Source organism: Pogona vitticeps, chromosome 4 (assembly GCF_051106095.1).
Source record: "Pogona vitticeps strain Pit_001003342236 chromosome 4, PviZW2.1, whole genome shotgun sequence".
In the NCBI taxonomy this organism is placed as follows: Eukaryota; Metazoa; Chordata; class Lepidosauria; order Squamata; family Agamidae; genus Pogona; species Pogona vitticeps.
This window is the reverse complement of record NC_135786.1, coordinates 161787424-161809071: the sequence shown is the minus strand read 5'-3', so window position 1 is coordinate 161809071 and position 21648 is coordinate 161787424. Positions and strand designations below refer to the sequence as shown.

Genomic DNA, 21648 nt, shown 5'->3' with positions numbered 1-21648 from the left:
TCCAGACTGATCACTTTTGTTTTTCAAGGAAAGGAATGAGACTGGTCTGATCATTCCAGCCCCCCCCCCCTGCTTTTTATGACTAAAAAAGTGAAGAATCAAATTCCAGATCCCTCAAACATAAGACCCAGAATCCTGCTTATGCATTTGACGTGTGTATGGTCATTCATAGACCATTGAATGCCCACTGTCTGCCTACTATTTCCTTGCTGTTTCCGATTGATTGGACCTCAGGATTCTAGTCAAAAAAGAAAACACACCTTACAGATGTAGATTTCAATGAATGCAATGGGACTTACATCTAAGTAAATATGCTTGTGGTGACACCACACTGTTTAAACTCAATTAAAGAAAGAAAAAAAAACTTATTAAATGTGTACACCTGTATTCAATGGATGAAGGCATTTGTTCCAATCTCATCTATAAAAGAAAACTCAGTGTGACTTAACTGCTCAGTAAACACATAGAGGATTGCACTGTTCACTGTTAAAGAGCTGTTTTTCTTATGTTCCTAATCCAATTAATCTGATTAATGACGTTTACAGTTTCTCAGTGGGTAGTTTACCAGCATCACACTGACTAGAATGTTTCTCATACTTCTATACCATTCACTGTTTTGATCATATACGTATTAAGACTACCTGCTAAGAAACAGTTGTGCTAGTATGCTCCTGAACTTCATATAGGAACAGTCTTGTAGTGGGGCTGGGGCTTGCAGGGTCAAAATGCTAAAACTGTTTGATTAGTAGGTAGGATTTATGTCATCTGCCACTTTCCTTAGACCATTCCTGTTCTCTCTGAATTTAGCTGCAGTCCTCATGGTGGTAGGACATGGTTGCAAGCTTCCAACAACAGTGTATGCTTGTTGCCGTGCAAAACGTTTTGGAACAGAATGGACATTGCCTGAGTTGTTTGTACCAGTTAGAGAAGACACACTGAATGAATTGTGGAATGAGTAAACATTAATATAAATCTCAGTTATTCAATTAGTCTGTTTAAGTTTGGAATGTGTATGTGTTACATGCCGTCAGTTTTAGAGTGATCCAAATGGAGGTTTCAATGGAATTGAGATATTTAAAGAGTGCCACTGCCCAGGAAGTTTCCATGGCCAAGGAGAGATTTGAACCCATGTTTCCTGAGTCCTAGCCCATCATTCGGTCCACTATACCATACTGGGTAAAATGGGAATGACAAACTGATTTCACCTAATGAAAAAAAGAACATTATCTTCCTCTCATTTCATTACAAGAAAGAAAGAAAACATCATTGCTTGTTTTCGGAGAGGTGAACCTGTCAGTCTGTTTCAGCAGCAGCAAACACAAAAGGATTTTGCGAAATTTGAGACTAATAAATTCACAGCCAGAAGTGATTCATAATGCACGAAAGTTTCCTTTGAAATAAATAGTCTCAAAGGTACGAAAAGTGGTTTTGTTTTTATCGTTGTGTATCATACTGTAGTTGCAAGCTCTAATTTCTCTTCTAAGGTTATTTATTTTAAAATGGTTCAGTTATTTCAAGGTTAATGACAAAATAACCTAGAAGGTTGAAACATCTTCTCACTTTTAAAGAAAGTGTTGCTGCCTCTGATGTTGGGAGAGACTGCTATTAGGAATTAAGAAAATTTGTGGATCTACCATTATCTAGAGGCCTACCTACAGATCTGGATCTACATTCTGCCATAATCTGGCATATATTATTTTTTATTGAAGCGGAATGAATGGCCTGAGTATAATCTGTGAAACGAAAGCATAAAAATAAGTTCAAAGTGCAAAGGCAACAAGGTCAATATAATTTACTTACTGGTGACCACGGAAAAGCTTGACTATGGGTATCTATGACCAAGTATGGGCATGCACTGGGAGGTGGGCTGGACAGCTGAGTGAGTTAGGTTTCTGGCTACAGAGCTAGAAGTTGGGAGTTCAGTTCCTGTGCATCCAAGAAGAGCCAGCCTGTATGCCCTTGGGCAAGCTGCACAGTCTCAGGATGCCCCCAGAAGACGCAAATAATAAACCACTTCTGAGTACTCTCTACCCAGAAAACTCTGAAAAGGGCTGTCCTAAGTCAGATTTGCCTGGGTTTGGATTCCTGCTCAGTCAGTCACTGAAACTCACTGGAGGTGTGGAACTGGCAATGCCACACTTCAAGTATCTTACCTACCTTGAAAGCCCTGTTAGGATCACTGTAAGTCAGTTCTGACTTGAAAGCACATAACAACTATGCACTGGGGATTGTTGTTTTTCTGGTGCCTCCCAGAACATGCTGAGAGCTGAGTACCATGTGTGGCAGAACTAGCTCACTGTAGAAATGTCCTTCCTGGTGCTTTTTCTGAATCTACCACATCATACCTGCTGGTTGGAAGAAATGACCTTGGCTGTGGTGTAACAGTTCTTGCTTATGTGAGAATTGTCACATTCAAGAGATATGCAAAAGGGATCCTCATTATATTCAGAAATAACCAGGAATGTTGGCAAGTCTTTGCATCTGAGGCCCGAGTCCAAGTCTGAGTCTTGCTATCAAGTCCCAAGTACCAAACGCCAAGTCCGGGTTTCTGTTAAAGACAAGCTTTTTTTTCCCCAGAAAAAAGGGAGGGGTGGGTGGGTTTCGAGTTGAGAGTCAATTCATAGTCATTAAAAATAAACAAACCCTGAGTCATGTTCGAGTTGAATCACTGGTGTGACTGAAATCCAACTCGTAGCTCGTGGCTACATCCCTGGAAGTAACACCCAACCTTAAATATATGTGCCAGCTTTTATTTGCTTACAACAATAATAAAAGTTGATACAACATCAGTTCATTATAATTTGCTACACTGGTGTAGGTATGTATAATTCATGTCTAATGATTGTACCACGCTCTCTATCATAAAGGCATAGGTAAAGGTAAAGGTTCCCCTTGACAATTTTGTCCAGTCATGTCTGACTCTAGGCAACGGTGCTCATCTCCCATTTCTAACCCATAGAGCTAGTGTTTGTCTGCAGACAATCCTCCGTGGTCACGTGGCCAGCGTGACTAGACACGGAATGCCGTTCACCTTCCCACCAAGGTGGTAACTATTTATCTACTTGCATGTTTACATGCTTTCAAACTGCTAGGTGGGTGGGAGCTGGGATAAGTGACGGGGGCTCACTCCGTTCCGTGGATTCAATCTTACGACTGCAGGTCTTCTGACCTTGCAGCACGGAGGCTTCAGCAGTTTAACCCGCAGCGGCACCACGTCCCTTCATAATGGCATACAACACAAGTAACCATGAAAACCATGGAGCCATCAGAAAAATATCTGAAACTAACAGAGATTAGCTTAACAGTCAGTTAACTAGTAATCAGTAACTGTCAGTTCACACCCTATTAATTGATGATTAATCTATGAATGGCAGTGACAGCAACTCAGATTTTAAAATTTAAAATCCGAGTTGCCATGTCTAGCAGTTAGGAGCAAACCTAGCAGCATAACAAAGCTACTGTTGGTGGTGATTTACTTATTGTAGTTGTCAGCATCACTAAAGGGGAACTCAAGCAATCATCTGCAGCATAGGAAAATGTCTAATAGGTAGAGTCTCAGACTAGGACTTGAGATAACATTCTTAGTCATGAAGCTCATTATTTAATATTTGGCTGAGTCACATGTCTCTGGCCTAGCAAACTGCACAAGGCTGCTGTGAGGTTACAAGAGGTCCCGGGTCTCTGTATGCTGGATTGAATGTATTAGGGAAAGAATAATTATTTATTGTCATTTCCCTGAGAATGGCAGTATCATTTCTCGAAGTTTCCTCTCCCCAGACCAGTCTCTTTTAATTGCACATTAAGCTGCTGTTCCATTATGAAGTAGGTAAAAAGGAGTAGGATTACTTATAAATGGATTGCATTTGATCTGCTTTACAGGCAGGCTTGTCTTGCAACTGTGCGGAGCACTGCAGGCAGATTCTGGGCGTACTGGAGCTGAAAAAGTGTCATTTTTATATGGTCAGAATTTGATATGACAGCACCACTGTATTTCAGCTTAAAACAAAAAAAAAACACAGTATCAAAATCATAGCTGTTTAGGTGTCAGATAATCATTGCACAGAGGGATATTTAAATAAAAATTAAACAGGTTCCCATACACTTGAAGGAAAGATATTACTTTGGTTTTATTATTCCTGTAACAGAAGAATGCAATGTCAGGATTTTTCATTAGACTCAAAGGTACCAAGATTAATTTCTTGTCTCTTCATAGATGGGTGTAATCAAAGCTTTAATTACTTTAAAATATTAATTAGTTGCAGTTATAATTATAAGGCCCAAGAAGTAGTTAGTTGTCATTATAGTTTTTTAAAAATTGCTTTTTAAAACAATATGGCATCCTATGACACCTTAAAATCTAAGAGATTTTGTTTGATGTAATCTGTTGTAGGTTCTAGTTCACATCTTCAAATGCAAAGTGCGGTACATTCATGGAAGAGAATGCCCAATAAAACTTGTTAGTCTTTAAAGTGCAGTGAGATTCCATCTTGGTTTTGCAGCAAGTGACTATCATACTTACCTATCATACCTGTGGGAAATATTTTATTTTCTTATTAATAAAAAAATTACTAAACCAGGTACTTTTTATGTTGTTAAACGCTACAAGCACTAGAAAGTGATAGACAAAAGAATGGTAGAAAATGTATCTACGGAAGGAGGCTGCACACTGTAACTATAAAAGTAAATGAAAATAATCATTCTATAAAAGAAGCATTTTGTTGTTTAGTTGTTTAGTCATGTCTGACTCTTCGTGACCCCATGGACCAGAGTACACCAGGCCCTCCTGTCTTCCACTGCCTCCCTGAGTTGGGTCAAATTCATGTTGGTTGCTTCGATGACACTGTCCAGCCATCTCGTCATGTTGGACGCCTTCTGACCTGAGGGTCCCATCTTCCAGCGTCATATATTTTAGCCTTTTGTTTCTGTTCATGGGGTATTCTTGGCAAAGATTCTGGAGTGGCTTGCCAATTCCTACTCCAGGTGGATTGCATTTAGTCGGAACTCTCCACTATGACCTGTCCATCTTGGTTATCCCCGCACGGCATTAAGCCCCTTCACCACAAGACAGCAATCCATGAAGGAGAAAAGAAGCATTACTACTTGCTATAATAGTCATAATGTAAATTACTTATGCCTTAGTTATTAAAAAAGGAATGAAGTATAACTTTTAATTGTAATTCATTACTTTGAAGCTCTCCATTTTTTGTTTTTTAATAATATAACAAACACAAAAAGAGAGTAAAAATTCAAACATACACTACAGCACACTCTTTATATTCACTATTCTTATACAATCTCACTCTTTATGTTCTCCTGCCATGCAGTGCCGCCACCCCCCACCCTTTGGGAATTGGTTTCAATACTTTAGCTTTACAATTCATGCCACCCCGTGTCTCTACAGAAATACATTGATTCTTCTTTTGGCATATACCTCTTCTCTTTAGTCAGGACATGTTCTAGAAGTTGATTCCACTTGTCTCTGAAATCATTATTTTTTAACATACCTCTTCTGCTTTTCATATCACAAGTCAATTTATCATTAATTGCCATGTTCCACATTTCTATCCATTTTGTAATGTCACTTTTTAAATTTTTCCACATCTCTAAGAGCTGGACTACACATCATGATACTCCTTTTACTTCCATGCTTGAAAGCAATTTAAAATCTCCAGCTACATGACATGCAGCTTAAGCTATGCCAGTTCGAAATTTAGATTACAAAATTAAATATTAAAAAATGCAAGAAGAATAGTTGACAGGCTGTTGCTCTGAAACTGTCACCCCCACAGCCATGCTAAAACTCACGATTCTTGCTCCCTGGACCTCCTCTGGCATTCGAGTGAAGCTGCCTCCTGTGACACAGAGCATGGGTGGCTTCATGTCCTGCTGGCAACCTGCTCTGCTTCCCTCTCTGGATTGATGTAAGTGAATGAAACCAATACAACAATTTCCTGGAAACTCTCCCCTGCCAGCATTTGGGACTGCCACCCCCTTCTTGACTCTGTGGAACTCCCCACGGTTGGAGAAAGCGGGGTGGCTGTTCTTCAGAGAAAGGAGGAGCCACCATCACTTACCCATCCTCTGCCCAGCCTTTGGAGTGGAAGTCTTCACTGAGTGGAAGGCTGGGGGAAACTCTTCCTCCCTGTCTTCATTACAATATAGATGAAAGACATGGAGCAGTGCAGGGGGTCTTCTTAGGCCAACCCTCTGTGAGGACTACACACTGAGACAAAAACCATGTGCTATTATATGGATTTTTAAAAATCTGAAACAGCCCCTTTAATTCAACAGTGTAGTTGTGCCCTCAGTCAGAGATGATGCACTTGAAACTTTTGTGAAATATGTGATATCTATGATACTCTTCCATTGATGCTTCCCAGGTGCATCCACATCATTAATAAAATACTGGATTGTTATGCAGTACTAGGTGATTCATAAGATGTGCCATCTGGGCAGGAACTGGAGTCAGCAGCACTGAGCAACGATGTGCTAATAGAAAAGAACAAATAAGCACTTCCTATTTTTCACTTCTCAAGCTGAAATAAGAATATTGCAACTGGATTTTGAATTTGGAAGCAAATTAGGATGAAAGTATTGATGCATGAAAGAGAAATTTCTCAGGTTGCTTGAACTGATATTGATTTGTACAATAAATCTGACACATTTTGCTCAATAATATTCTAAGACTGTCTTCAAGGAGAATAAAAGTAAGTCTGCAAGAATTCTGATGACTCTCCAAACCAGCTTCCCAACAACTGACCTTACCTGGTTTGGTTGAATGCTTTCCATTTTCCATTGTCTAGGAAGAAAATATGCCACTGAATTGTAGCCAAGATAAAGGAACATAGATCCTTTGAACCTTTGTTCCAACCAACTTCATGAAAACAAGGTCATGAATGCTACAGTGCTATACACACTTAATTGAGATTAAGTCCCATTGAATGCACTATGGCTTATTTCTGAAGAGGGGTTGCATGAAGCCAGGAAGAGCATGAGGCAAAGTGAGGCAGTCGCTTCATTGCAGTGCTAGATACTGAGATCCGCAAAATGAAGAGCTGTATTTAGCATGTGACCTCCTCTGGGACTTCCTCCCAGCTAATTTGCTCCCCTCGTGTGCAGTGGAAGGCCCTTCTTTAACACCTGTGTTGAAATCAGATTAAACTTCTACATTTACGTGGTACAGGGGAGACCTGCTTTCACCCTTTGCCTCAGGCACTTATTTTCTGGACTATGTAATTGAATCTGACCTAACTATTCCATTATCTGACACTTTGGAACCACCATGTTTGGACTTCTGAGTCAACATGTATAGGACAGTATTTTAAAAGTGATTTTTGAAAAACATGTTTTTGTTTATTTTAACATCTGCCTAGCCACCATGAACTGCTTCAATCAAAGACTATTAAAATGGTTAACTACAGTCTAACACAATTTAAAGGTTTAAAGGCACCCAATAACCACAAAATAGTCTTATCTCTGCCCGTAAGTTTAGTATTGAAGAATCATCTTACATACTATTTCCAATATAGAGTTATTGCTGATGTTATACAGCCTCTTTAGAAAATGGGGTTTCCCTGTTTCCTGGAGCAGTTCTGGGCATCGATCTATATACCAAATCTGTCCTTAGCAACATACATAGAGGCTACGGTTGCAAAGGAACTATAATATGGCTCAGCTTGGAAGTAATAAGAAACATAGTTACATGTAAAGAGTTGCCTTTTTTTTGAAAAAGTACACCAAAATTACATTTCAAAATTAACATAGTGAAAGCTAATGATGCTATGTTTTCTTTGGTGTAATGAGTACAATCTAGTTACTTTTAAAAGTACATTTTGGAACTTCTATGCAGTGTTGAGAACCAATGTGATGTGTTACATACAGTGTAAGATTGGGATTTAGGAGACCTTGATTCAGATCCCTGCTTGGAAACTCACTATGGGTTCATATATACGTAGAAAGCCATGGACACGACTGTGGTAGTAGTGGATGTTAGGTTATTAATTGCCTCTTAGAACTTGAGGGGAAGAATATTTATTGTTCACAATGCTCTCCACTAAATTACTTCTAAGCCGGCTAGGTATGTCTGTTAAATAGAGCACCTGGCTGTGGAACCAGGGGTTAGGAGTCCCTACTGTGTCTTGTAGGAGAAGAGCCAGCCTGCGTGGTTTTGGGCAAGCTACAGTGTCCCATAGCACCTCCAGAAGAAGGCAATGATAAACTGCATCTGAGTTCTATATCTAGAAAATCCTAGAAATGATCAGCATAGGTTGGAACTGACTTGATGGCACAAAATTATTACGGTGTTTTTGAGTCAGAGAAATACCTTGAAGGAAAAGAATTATTAAATTTTAATTACTGATATATGTATCTCCTTAAAAACACCCCTCCTTTTCATTCAGATGAGCTGTCCTATAATCACAGTATTTTGTGAATACTGTACCACCCTGAATACACATGTCATCTGGTTTTGGGAATTAAGCTGGGTCAGGCACCGGATGGGACATAGTGATGTGTGTCTTCGTTTCACCCCAGTTGGATTATTGTGATGCACTCTACATGGGACTGCTTCTAGAGAGTATTTGAAAAATTCAGCAGGTCCAGAATTCTGCATTTATACAACATTACAAAATTGTCACAAGCACAATTGCAATTCTTTCTTCTGACAGCATCTCTGGCTACTGGTCCACTTCCATGCACAATTCAAGGTACTGTTTTTGACCTAGGTAAAGGTAAAGGTTCCCCTTGACAATTTGTCCAGTCGTGTCCAACTCTAGGGCACGGTGCTCATCTCCGTTTCCAACCCATAGAGCTAGCGTTTTGTCCAAAGACAATCTTCCATGGTCACGTGGCCAGCGCAACTAGACATGGAGCGCCGTTACCTTCCCACCATGGTGGTACCTATTCATCTACTTGCATCTTGCATTTTGCATACCGCTAGGTTGGCAGGAGCTGGGACAAGCGATGGGGGCTCACTCCGTTGTGTGGATTCGATCTTACGACTGCAGGTCTTCTGACCTTGCAGGCACAGAGGCGTCTGCGGTTTAACCTGCAGCACCACCACATCCTATTTTTAACCTATAAAGCTCTAAAACAACAACAACAACAACAACAACAACAACAACAACAACAACAACAACAACAACAACAACAACAACAACAACAACAACAACAACAACAACAACAACAACAAAGATCTAGGCTGTCTGAAAAACCATATCTGCTAATATGAATCTTCAGGTTTTAAGTTATTCGGGGTGTCCATTCTCTCAGTCTTGCAACTTTCACAGGCATGTCTGATGAGGGCAGAAAAGAGGGCCATTTTGGTGGCTGGCCTTGGGCTGTGGAAATCGCTCCCAAGGGAGGCCAGGCTGATTTCCTTGCCATGTTTTCACCAGCAAGCAAATACCATTCTGTTCAGGCATGCTTTGGGCAAGTGACTAGCTTCAAAGGAAGGGGTTTTGAGTGGTTGTAGCTTTAAATAGTTTTAAATGGTTTAATTCCAGTGTTGTTTTAAGATGGAATATGTTTGATTGCTTTTATAGCATTGTAATTTGTTGGCTGCAGTCCTATTGGTGTTCAGGTAAGGTTTGTGTAACTACCCACAGTTGATTGTGTTTAATACTTTCAGGCAGGTAGTTTCCCTGATATGTACAAGGTGCAGGGGCATGTTTTTGTTGTGCAGTTGTTTGAATGACCAGGCATGTGGCTGATGGGCTTCCCCCTACTTTGTTCACGAAACTCTGTACTTTCTGGAGCTACATTTTCTTCAGATCTTTTGAGTGCCTAAGACAAATTCCTTAATATTTTGATCTGGTGGGCATATTGAGAACATTGAGAGAATATCAGTGTAGCATCATAAAATAGCAGCTGTAGAGGAGGTCTAGCAAGTCACAGAAACCCAGAAGGGGAAGAGATTACACTAAACGTGTCACTCACTGCTTTTATTCTCTAAGAATAACCTTGAGCCCCATATAAGGCTCATTCACATAATATTACTGTCTTTGGATCAAGAAAGCAATATTTCTCTTTGATGAAAAAAATGTCTGCTGGTTTAAAAGGCTGTTGGAAGCAATAACAGAGAGAAAGCCATTAAGACACCCTATGAGCCATGAAATGAAAGGTACCATTAATTTAAAGGCTTTATAGCTTGCTTGCATTTTTCAGAGTTCTGCATCTGTACACAGGTATTTTTTCAGGTGCGTTTTGGAATCAGTTTTTGAACATAACCTGTCTTGTACTCCTTGTGAACAACTTGGCCTGGGCAGTATGACCCTACTGATTCCTTTGGACTTGTGGGTCTTGTAAAACTCCAATATTCTTCTGGGTTGTCTTTGAGGCATGAACTAGGACAGAGACAGTATGCTTCAGTTTCTCAGCTTGCACCTTAAGAGAATGATGGAGGGGGATGCCTGCCCCCCCCCCAGGTCTTTTGTTCAGAGGGCTTCATCCCGTCTCCTGTGCCTTTCAACATATCCACAAAGCCATCCTAAATTTTTAGACTAAAGAGACATGGGCTCTGTTGGAGACTTTAGGGATAGGAGATAACTGAAGTGGAACCCACCCACTCCCATTCTTAACTGAGGATGATATAAGTCTCTGTTGACTATTCCACATATGACAAAATTCTACCATGTATTTGTCTTGGTTCTAGCTGATTGCAAGGGAAGATGAAGCATACCAGGATTTGCAGTCGAACTTCATTTAGAAAGCCTTTCCTCTGAAAACCATTTCTCTTCAGGAAATCCTGAAATATGTAGGAAAATTTCTTCTCTGCTAGAGCTCCTTTTCTAGAGTTCATTGTGAGTGGAAGGAAGGTTAGGGCTTTTGCATGAAAATTAAAATATAATTGAAAACTTCCACCAAGAAGGCTGTGACTCAGAAATGAACTCTGTGGGAAGTGCCATAGCACTGCATCCCATTCCCTGGAACAAAGCCTAGAACATAAACCATAATTTCAAGAGGAACACAAAAGCACAAAGAGTCATGAAAAAAGTAACTGTTTTGACCAAAACAAAGGGAACATTATATGGATGGTGGGAAAAATCCCAATAACATCACTGGTGAAGGAGGTATATTACAAAGAACAAATATTTCCTCTGGAAGATCTCTGTGTAAAAAAGAAACAATAGACGGCAGCTATTATAGTCACAGCAACGGCATCAGGGAGATCTTAAGTTTTTTTTGTTTCAATCTTTAACCTACACTTAGATTGGAGAGCCCTTCAAATGGAGGACACTGTCAAAAAAAAAAGAGATTGTTTCCTGGCAGCCCTTCAGATGGAGAATTGTCCTCCCTAAAATGGTGTATGGCCACACTACCGAACCCTTCCTCAGAACTGGGTAAACCCTATGCCCCTGGATTGTATCATTCTTCTGAGAACTGGGGCAAGCTTAATTCCATGGTGTAAGGCAAGAGGTGAGAGTAAAGCCCCTCCCTCCCACCTACTACCAAGAAGGAAGTACAGACCCTGCCCATTCCCCCACCCAGCAAGATAAGACCACCGGGAGCAGACTTGGGGAAGATAGAGGAGAGTTTGAAGGGACTGACAGTTAAGGAACCCAGGACAATTTTGGCGGGAACGGAAAGGAAACTCCGGGTAGATGTGGAGGCTGGTCTGGCAGATATAAAGCAGGGTGAGGAGGAGTTACCACCAGGCTGGGAATGGATTTGGTTAGAGGACCTGTGGACAGGAAACTGAGGATTCCAAAAGAGGAGGCTGATGGCTGGAGGAGGAAGGAAAATACCCCTAAACCTTCGTATTGGGGTGTGAGAGAATGAGACCAAAGAGTGGAGGAGGAAGTTGAAACAGGAAAAGGAAAAGGTTGAAAGAGAAAGAAGAGAAAGGATAAAATGGACGGTGAGGGAGATGCACCTGAGGGGATATCCTGGGGACCCTGGCAGATTCCCACCGCCTGGCTGGAAGACTGAGACAAAGATACTGTCCCCTTACTGGAAGGGGAGACAGGACAGATATTAAACCACGGGGATGCTGCAGACTGGCTGGGACCATGAGATGTTCAAGGGGGAAACCACTTTAAGGTTGAAGAATGGAAACCCCTGTCCGACCCATTGTTCGAAGGGAAGGAAGGTTGGAATACATTTGCAAACACTGGTTTCTTGTTAAGTAATGTAATAAATATTACACCGATTTCTAAACCTCTCAAGTCTGCTGATTTATTTGGAGCCAAACAAGAGTTAAAATCCTCACCCTCACACATGGTCACAAGTTCTATGCAATACTGCTTTCAGTACAGTCAAAAAGCCACACATGACATTTTCAACAAACATGACATGTAACAGCTGTCTCTGTTTGGGGAAAAATAATGTTGGGAGGTATTAAAATTGTAATGGCTCCTTTCTCCTAGCCATCTTCACATGCTCCTGCCCCACATAGTTCAAGGATCATGTTCACAACCAGAAACATGCTCTTGGAACCACAAAGCAAACTACAAGGCAGAAAAGAGAAGAGAAGTGTTCTAGACAGATCAAGTTTAATTTAGTGAACATTATTAAAAAGTACTCGGTGAAGCCCAGGTTTACCTGAGAAGTTCTCCTTATATGAAGAGATTTTAAAAAGAGCCAGAGTCTTAGGTAATACTTGGCTTGGAGTTACTCCAGATTCCGATGTGGTAGAACTATTAGAACATATGGAGTGAATGTATAAATATTATAATGTCCTTCTGCATTTTCCCCAAATTACTATTTTCTGTCAGAGCCAACCATGCCAGGGCAGAGTGAAGCAGTTGCCCCATGCAGCAAAGTGCCACCTTCTTCCCTCAGCCGTGCACGAGAAACATTTAACATCAACTCCAGTTAAGTTGATGAAAATTTTCTTTACGTGCACCTGCCCAGTTCAAAAATCTAGGCAAGGTTTAGCTTTAAAACCATGTTTGGGAAAAGGTCTTAGCGCATGTAATAGTTTTGCATGTAATAGTTTAATCTTAATTGCATGTGGCACATTTTGAGTTAAGTGGTTATAAAAACAAAGTGCAAAGACATTTTAAAATGTCTGTTATTGTTTCCTCTTCCTAAGTCTCATCTCTTTTCTTTCCTTCATATGAGATACTGTCTGCTCAGTCATGTGTGAAACAGTTCTACTGTTACGCTCTTTCCCCAAAATAAGGCAGGGTCTTATATTAATTTTTGCTCCAAAAATGCATTAGGGCTTATTTTCAGTTTTAATAAGTTTTTTTTTCATGTACAACAATCTACATTTATTCAAATACAGTAATGTCATCTTATTCTTGTTGCTGCACAATGGTGGAAGGTGGGGTTTCACTTAACTGGGGCTTATTTTGGGGGTAGGGCTTATATTACGAGCATCCTGAAAAATCATACTAGGGCTTATTTTCAGGTTAGGTCTTATTTTCAGGGAAACAGGGTACATAACATTTTGTTCCAGATAAAACTATTCAGTAGGTCTTGATGAATTCTGAAATTAATAAACAGGCTTGGGTCTTACAGAATGGAAGACTCAGCTGCAACCTAATTTCTTTACAGTCTCCTTCCTATGCTAAGAATTACACTTTGCAACTTCTGAATCTAGCAGGACTGCGGATGTGTGATTGAATTGCAACTCCCATCAGTCCTAGCCAGTATATCCAATGATCACTGATGATGAGAGTTGTAGTCCACCATGTTCCCTATCCCAGGTATATGGGTTCAAGACTGGCTTTCTGCAGGATATTGCCAAGGTAGCATATTGTACAAACCAGCATGAATGTGTGACCGGGACTGATGGTTAAGACATTTCTTTCCATACCAAGCACTGCTGTGCTGAGTTTATCAGCAAAGATGAAGGTGTAATAGCTTGAAATAATGACAAGGTAGTCTTTCCAGGCAAGCCAGCACTGAGAACTGTGCAGAACTGTGGGGTGTCTTAGTATTTTCCAGTACATTGGAAGAAAGGGCAGCTGGAACCTCTTTTCCCACAGGGTGAATTCACTTCTTCTCCTGTTTAGCCTTTTGTTCAGCCCACCCACTGAATGGCACACCTGGAGCTCTGCTTAATATAGAAGACAGGAATGAGGTCTCTGAAAGAACTATGTGGGTAGAAGCTGAAATCTTGAGCAGCTTTCATTCTTGCTGCATTGTATAGAATTCTGCAAACCTTTGCACTGCAAATTGGCAGAATGAATGACATGGTTGCCTCATCCAGGGAGTCTAGCAGAAATTCTAACGTGCAGGATGAGTAAAGAGAGCTCTTCCTTAGAATGAAACATTAGAAACGGAGGTCACCAAAAGATCCTTATAGTGCAAGGAGGAGAAACCCATGGCCGTAGCAACTGGGCTCCCATTAATATCAGTTGGCATGACCAGTATTAAGGGATGATGGGTTATAACGTGCAGCAATATCTGGAGGGCTCACAGGATCGCAACCTTGTTGTAGCAAGTTCCAAATTAAGATTGCCCTTTTCCTTTGGCAAATTGTGGAGCATTTAGCCACTCAGTGTTTCACTGTACAAAAATACCAAACATATTTCTGTGAATAGCTCTTATTTTCAAGCACATGTTTTTGCATTATTTACTCAGAATGTGATAGATGTGTACATGCACATTGATGCACTCACTCACTTTACATGCTACATCTTCCAAAGGTACTTACGATCTTCCAGCTGAGTACTCCATCTACAAAGGCATTTATTTCTTTGGAGCATCTATCTTGTGTTTGCAGTGGTGCATGCAGATTTCACCACTGATTCCATTGCAGTCTCAGTATTCAGACTATCTGTGGAATTTATAATTCCCAAGCATCGCAATGTTCCAAGAGCACTGTAGCATCTTCTCTGTGAGATGAGTCTCAGTTTCAGCATGTTGCAGGTTTTTCTGCAGCAGCTGAAGACTAGAATTTTGGAATAAGGAACCATCTTCAGCTCTGTCTCTGTTCAGCCTTCTCTCTGTTTTATCTGGAATCAGTTACAAATGACAAATTCCATTTTGCACAAAGACAGCTCAGTTTCATTGCAATAGTAAATTAGTAAGGGGAAATAACATTATTTTACATTGCAACTGCAACTTTTTAGTTCTTTTTACAGTTATGGGGTATGAGTCCACAAGGCAGTGTGTTTTGTGTTCTGTCTTATGTTTTTTTTTTGTGGATACTGAAGTCACAAAGTGACAGATGGAAATAATATGGGTTTGTACCACCTGATCACCTCATTGCATCCAGACTTTAAAAAAAAATGAAAAAATCAGTCTAAAACTCAACAAAGTCTGGCTCCCAGCACTGAAAAATACAGCCTGCAAAAGGTCAACAAACTCTACCCAGCCACAAGGACTGGTGACCACTGCACACAAAAGACCAGCTAATGACACCCATCAATCACAGTGACAGATCCTCTCTCCCCTTATCACAACCATATACCCACAACAAAAAACACGCTGATCACCACAATCACCCATCTCCTGAAAGGACAAAAGCTGATCCCGCAACTATAAATACTCAACTATCCCACAAAACTGCACCAGAGCACAGACAGAGTTCTGACTCCTATCCTCTGAAGATGCCGGCCAGAGAGACTGGTGAAACATTAGGAAGAGCAACCTTCAGAACACAGCCAAACAGCCCAAAAAACCTACAACATCCATCGGATCCCAGCCGTGAAAGCCTTCGAGAATACAAAACAACAACAACAACAAAAACAAAAAACAAAACAAAACAAAACAAAAACACTGTTTTCTCAAGAAAAAGGAAATGCAAAGAGCTACTTTGAAAGTATGGTACAGAAAATGCAACTAACTACTTGGGAGAAGCTTGAGGGAATATGCATAAATTGTTTCTTCTCAAAAGTGGGTTTCCAAGCTTTGATTCTATCATGCTGTATTCCAGACAGAAGCACTGTTTGATGCTACAGATACAATCAAACTGGATTACAATTCAGCATAGCCACTGGTGGAGGGCCATAAATTGCCCATTCCTAGTATATGCCCATTTGTATGTCTCATAAAGATTTTTCAGGCCATTGTAGCATCACGTCTCCTAATCTAGTTTATATGAGTGTTGATGCTACTATACTGATTCAATATTCTCGTAATTTTATTATTCCAGGTACTAAATTTCCACTGCCACTGCAGAAACTGTATATGAAGTTGCATATGTGTTGCTACTGCAAGCAACCCATAGTATCAGATGATGAGGATGTTATTTTGTTGGTGCCTTGAGTCATACTTGATGAAAAGTAACATTATTGATATATATAAAAAAAGGCAACATTCAAAACCAGTTGAAGATATCATTCTTCTGGCCTAAATGTTGCCATCCTGAAGCAGAGGAATTCTGAGTGGCAAGTTCTGGCTAGGAGTAGCTGAGTGAGAAATAGTAATGTTTGATTCTATTCATTTGAGTTTGACTAGAATCAATGGCTTTCTATCACAATACCAGCATTAATCTATTTAGCAATGTTAAGATGATTGCATTATTACTAACTACTGTTATGAATAGTTTACTTATTTTGCTTACCTTTAAGCTCTTGTTGAACAGTCACTGATGGTAGTTCTTGCATTTCTTTACCATTTAAATCAATTGTTTTACAAACTATGTACCTCCAAATCCACCCATATCTTCACCTGCTCATCAGATCTCGTAAAATATTTTTTGTGATTAGAACACCCAGAATGCCCCATAATTTGAGGTCTCTGTTGCTAGCTAATAGTTAATGCATCCACTGATAAAGTGAACTTTTGTTTATGAACTCTTGCCTTAATAAGCACCTCAGTTTTTAAGATGTTACAAGTCTATACAGCGGTGCCTTGACTTACGGACACCCTGACCTATGAACATTTTGACTTACAAACAGCTCTGGCTGCAAAATTTTGCCATGACTTGCAGCAGGAGCTTTGACCTGCTAACAGAAAAAGGCAGGGGAAAAGGCGGGAAATTCAAAGAAACCTAACCATTGGTGGTGAAGAGGCTGCTTCTTTGTAGCTCTATTCGCCCCAACAGTTAAGGGAAAGGGAGGCTCAGCCATCCAGGCTTCTGGCGCCGCTGCCATCACCGCCTTCTGAGGCCTCCAGGGGCTTCCCCGCTGCCATCGGAAACCTCTGCCGCCGATCGCCACCTTCAGGCTTTCCCAGGGGGGTAGACTAGTCCTACCAGGGGAAGCCCTCCCCTGGTACCCCCGGGAGGTCTCCCATGGTGGCGGAGAAGCCCCAGGAGGCCCCTGAATGTGGCGATCCATGGTGGCAGGGGACCCACAGGAGGCTTCAGATCGATAAGGTGCTTTTTTTTCTTTTAAAAAAGTTTTTCTGGGTGGGTTTTGGAGGGTAAGTTTGGGCTGGAGGTATGTTTCTATGCTTTGTTGTTTGTTTGTTTTCGTGATTTTTTTGGCAGTCCCAGCATGGGACTTGCTCCAATGTTTATTTTTGTTTTTGTTTTGTTTTTGTTTTTTGTTTTTTGCAGTCCCAGCATGGGGGACTTTAAGTGTTTTATTTTTTGGGGGTTGGGGAGAGGTATTTTTTTTTCTTTGGCCGGAATGGATTATTTGGTTTTCAATGCATTCCTATGGGAAATGGTGCTTTGACTTACAAAAGTTTTGACTTATGCCCATCGTTCCAATATGGATTAAGTTCATAAGTCAAGGCACCACTGTATGTTGTTCTTGCCAGTCGTATGTTTGCAGTAGAGATGAGTGACTAAATTCATTGGCATGGGACCAGAGGTGCCACTTGTTCCCTCCCCCCACCTCCTAGCCAGTGGCACCACTCACAAGCCTCTACGCACCACCTGGATTGTCCTCCTTTGCTGGCTGCCTAGTCTGGGAAGGACCTTGGGCTTCCCTGCCCTGCCTCCTCCAGCAGCTGGCCACCCACTCAGTGGCTGTGAGAGAGAATCACTTTCACACTTCCTCATTCGAGTGGTTGGCTGCCGGAGGAGTGGAGAAAAGAAGCCTAAACTCCTTCTTGGACTGGGCAGCCAATGAAGGAAGATGACCCAGGTGGCGCATGGAGACTTGTGAGTGGGGCAGCTAGTGCCATGCCAAAGAATTTTGTCACCTCGTCCCAAAGTAATTTGGGTCCACCTCTACTTTGCAATAACCAGTGACTATGCTGGCTGGGAGATTCTGGAAGTCCATAATGTAACTTTTCTAAGCTGTGTCACATAAAGAGTTTCTTTGGATCACACCAAAATCCATACCTCTCTATGAATTTTTGATTTTAGCACAGAATCTAATGTTAATCTAATTTCAGTTATCTTGCATGATTATACATATGTACAAATCAGGAAATGACAGAAACTACATCCTATTTTTGTCTCTTTTTTTCATTCTAGGAGCAGCTGAAGGCTTTTGATCGAGAAGTAAATGAATTTGTGGATTATATGTTTGGACCCAGAGGTAAGTGTGCTTTTATAGTGTTTGTCAGTCTCTTCAATTACAACATAGAAATTAGTATGGCTGCATGTGTATATGAAATGCAGAGAACAGTAACTGAAAAATAAACTGGGAAAACTTGAGAAATCTATCTATTGTGTGAATAGCAAATTCACAGTTTGCTGAGCAGGCACTGTTTGTCTAGCTTGCTCTACAATACATCCTCAACCATTTGCAATGCTGCTGGGGCTGCGAGTTCTTGTAGTCTGAAATATATGGAGAGCGACATAGCAGTCCGGACAGAGTAGATACTGAATCCTTAAATATCCTGCAGTCCCAGCTTCTCAGGATACATGTGACTTCATGTCATGGTTGTTGCTTCCCATTTTTAGCTGTGATAAAGCAGTGGTAAGAGTTGCAGAGAAGACAATTTTGTGCGACAAATATAGATATTTTGCTAGAGGATGCATGATGACTAAGAGAACATGACAGTTGTACCTGTACCTTGCATGTCCCTGGGAAAGTTCACCTCAAATCCAGTGCTATATTAAGTCACTTTTCTGAAGGTTCTGCATAGTCATAGAGACCAGAGCTTGTTATTTCAGAAGCAACAGGAAGAGACAGGAAGAGTACAGAATCTCTTGCAGTTGCTTTTCAAACTCTTTGTAGTCCAGCCCATTTAGCTTCGTTCCCTCTGGGGCCATGCCTCTTCTTAGAGAAGCAGCTATGGAGTATGAACACAGTAATCAGGCACACAGAGAATGCCTTAACTTCACTAATGAGCAACTGCATTCTCTCTAAAGCTTGGAATAACTATATTTATTTTCTTAACTACATTTCTCAGAATCTCCCAACCACATGGGCTTGCTTCCCATGCTTACTGGGCTCTGTCTATCAGAGAATTGTAGTCCAAAAACCAATGCTTCCTAGTTCTGATTGAATCCTCAGCATGCTAGCTTCCACAAAACTGGACATTTATAGAAATCTGTACTCCAGCACCTTCTCTATTTAGAGAGTACTCCCCACTTGCTGACCACACTCTTAAGATGGTAGCCCCATTAAGAAAAAGAGGGAAAAAAGAGGAAACTTCTGTCATTTCTACAGAGAGCACTAATTTGAACATTTTGGTTAAACCAGGGAATGTTGGCCCTCTAGATATTTTGATAATCTGTTTCCAGAATTGCAGCCAGCATGCCCATTACCACCAGATTGTGGGGGCTGTGGTGGAAACATTTGGAGGGGAGTGTCAAATGCTCCTTACTATTGGCAGGAACACCTCTCTGTTCACATTCTGTGTTTTTAGTTGCTGCTGACTTGGATTAACTCATGAACTGTGCCAACAGATTAAAGGTGGAGGGAGTTAAGATTACTTTGTCCTCAGAGCATACTTAGGCATAGGTGGCTCATGATTCAGACTGAAGGATGATCCCCCTAAATTTTGGGGGAGAGGGCTCCTATTGAGTTCACAAGCTGCCACTGTGCTTATGTAAGTTGTATCCTGTGTACTCAATTATAGGGGCAAGTGAAAAACAATGAGAAAATTAGAAGTAGTTCCTATAAAATGTCATCGCAGTAAAGCAAAAGTCAGGTTTGGGATAAATATTGTGAACTATGACCAAACTGTATGCTATGTTTTCTGAGTTGTATACTTTGCTAATATCACAGAATATAAACTATCCAGATATAGAGAATATGAGTTGTTCTTGGTACATAGTGTGAGCAATACTAATTAGAATGAGAGAATAATTACAGGAAGCATGCATTTTAATTTAATGCTGTGACACAGTGGAGTGTTTGGGTGGGTTGCAAATGGCTCAATCAAATAATGTGATGCAGTTTTAAACATGCTGGGAGTTTCAGGTTCTCTATTTTGAAAAGTAACCTATTGTATAATTTTGCATTAGTTGACATTTGATTATTGGGATAAAATTTTAGAAAGGAAGGAAGGCTTATAATCATAGGCCTAGAGATAGATAGTCTCAGCAGTTTTTTCTAGCTTCATGGGAAGGCTGGGAACCAGTGATTATGGAAATGCTGGGAATCTTATCCAAAGACTGATCTACTCTGTTCATGTACAGTGGCCTAATAGAGCTGAAAGAAGGTGCAATAGACGCCCTGTTGAATTTGCTGCAGAGAAACCCATTCAAATCTCAACTCAAACATAAAATTTTTACCCTGTTTCAGCTCAACCTCTCCCAGAGGATGGGTCTAGAGATTAAATAGAAGAGTAATACCACATAGATTTTATTCCCCTTTTTTGAGAAAGGATGCATTCCAAAGGTGATTCAGAAATCTGCAGATTTTATTACAGTACAGTATTACAGTTTATTTTATTATATTGTTTTTATTTTTATGAATTACTGTTAGCTGCCCAGAGTAGACTTTAGTCTAGATGGGCTGGTTACTAACTAATTAACTAATTAACTAATTAACTAATTAACTAAGTAACTAAGTAACTAACTAACTAACTAACTAACTAAATAAACAAACAAACAAACAAACAAATAAATATATAAAAGTATTTCTTGAAAACTATCCTGCCCACGACAGACTCCTAACCAATGTTTATAAAATATATTGAAACACCTGCTTATTTTTTCACTTTAAATGAATATATAATACAAGTTTCTTTAAAATATGTATATTATGTAATTAAGCTGACCATATCCTTAAACTTCAGAAATATTAAACACCTCAGAAGTAATGTTGAAGTGACCAGCAGTATATAATGCACTTTAAGAGTAGGTAAAATACCCAGTGTGATATAGATATCCAATGTGGGGTAGTGGATAGAGTAATGAACTAGGACTCAGGAGTCCTGTGTTCAAATCCCTGCTCAGCCATGGAAACTCACTGGGAGAGTGGAACTGGCAAAGCCACTCCTTAAATATCTCACTTACTTTGAATGCCCTAATAGAGTCACTGTAAGTCAGTTCCAGCTTGACAGCACACAACAACAACAAAGGCTAGGTAACGTATTTAAGACTTATGAGTACTCCTATGCTTCCAACATGCAGTTTCTCTGGAATAGAACAGGCAGTATATTTTCACTAATCTATCAGGTAATCCTTGTATCAGCAACTGATGGCCTCCCCAAGATGTGTTATACCATAAATATTATAGCTATCACTACTGCTTCTTCTTCCTCTTCTTTAAATTTAAACCATACCTTTTTCACTAAAATATAGCACTGTAAGCAGTTTACAAACACCTTAAAAGGAAAAGAAAACCAGATAAAACCATATTTAACTTTTACAAAATAATTTCCATCATACCCAGCTAGTGTAGATATTGGCTGATAATGAGGATGCTTGTAGCCCAACACATCTGGGGGCACTAG

At 40.3% G+C, this 21648-nt stretch overlaps 1 protein-coding gene across 1 annotated transcript in view; it reads left to right on the top strand.

The window, feature by feature from the left end:
• The window catches only part of ELOVL2 (ELOVL fatty acid elongase 2), a 56468-nt gene that overhangs the window by 21331 nt on the left and 13489 nt on the right, over positions 1–21648 (top strand). The window contains exon 2 of the mRNA XM_020797098.3: positions 18269–18332. Coding sequence (XP_020652757.2) covers positions 18269–18332 — 64 coding nt within the window. The remainder of the gene's footprint in view (positions 1–18268; positions 18333–21648) is intronic.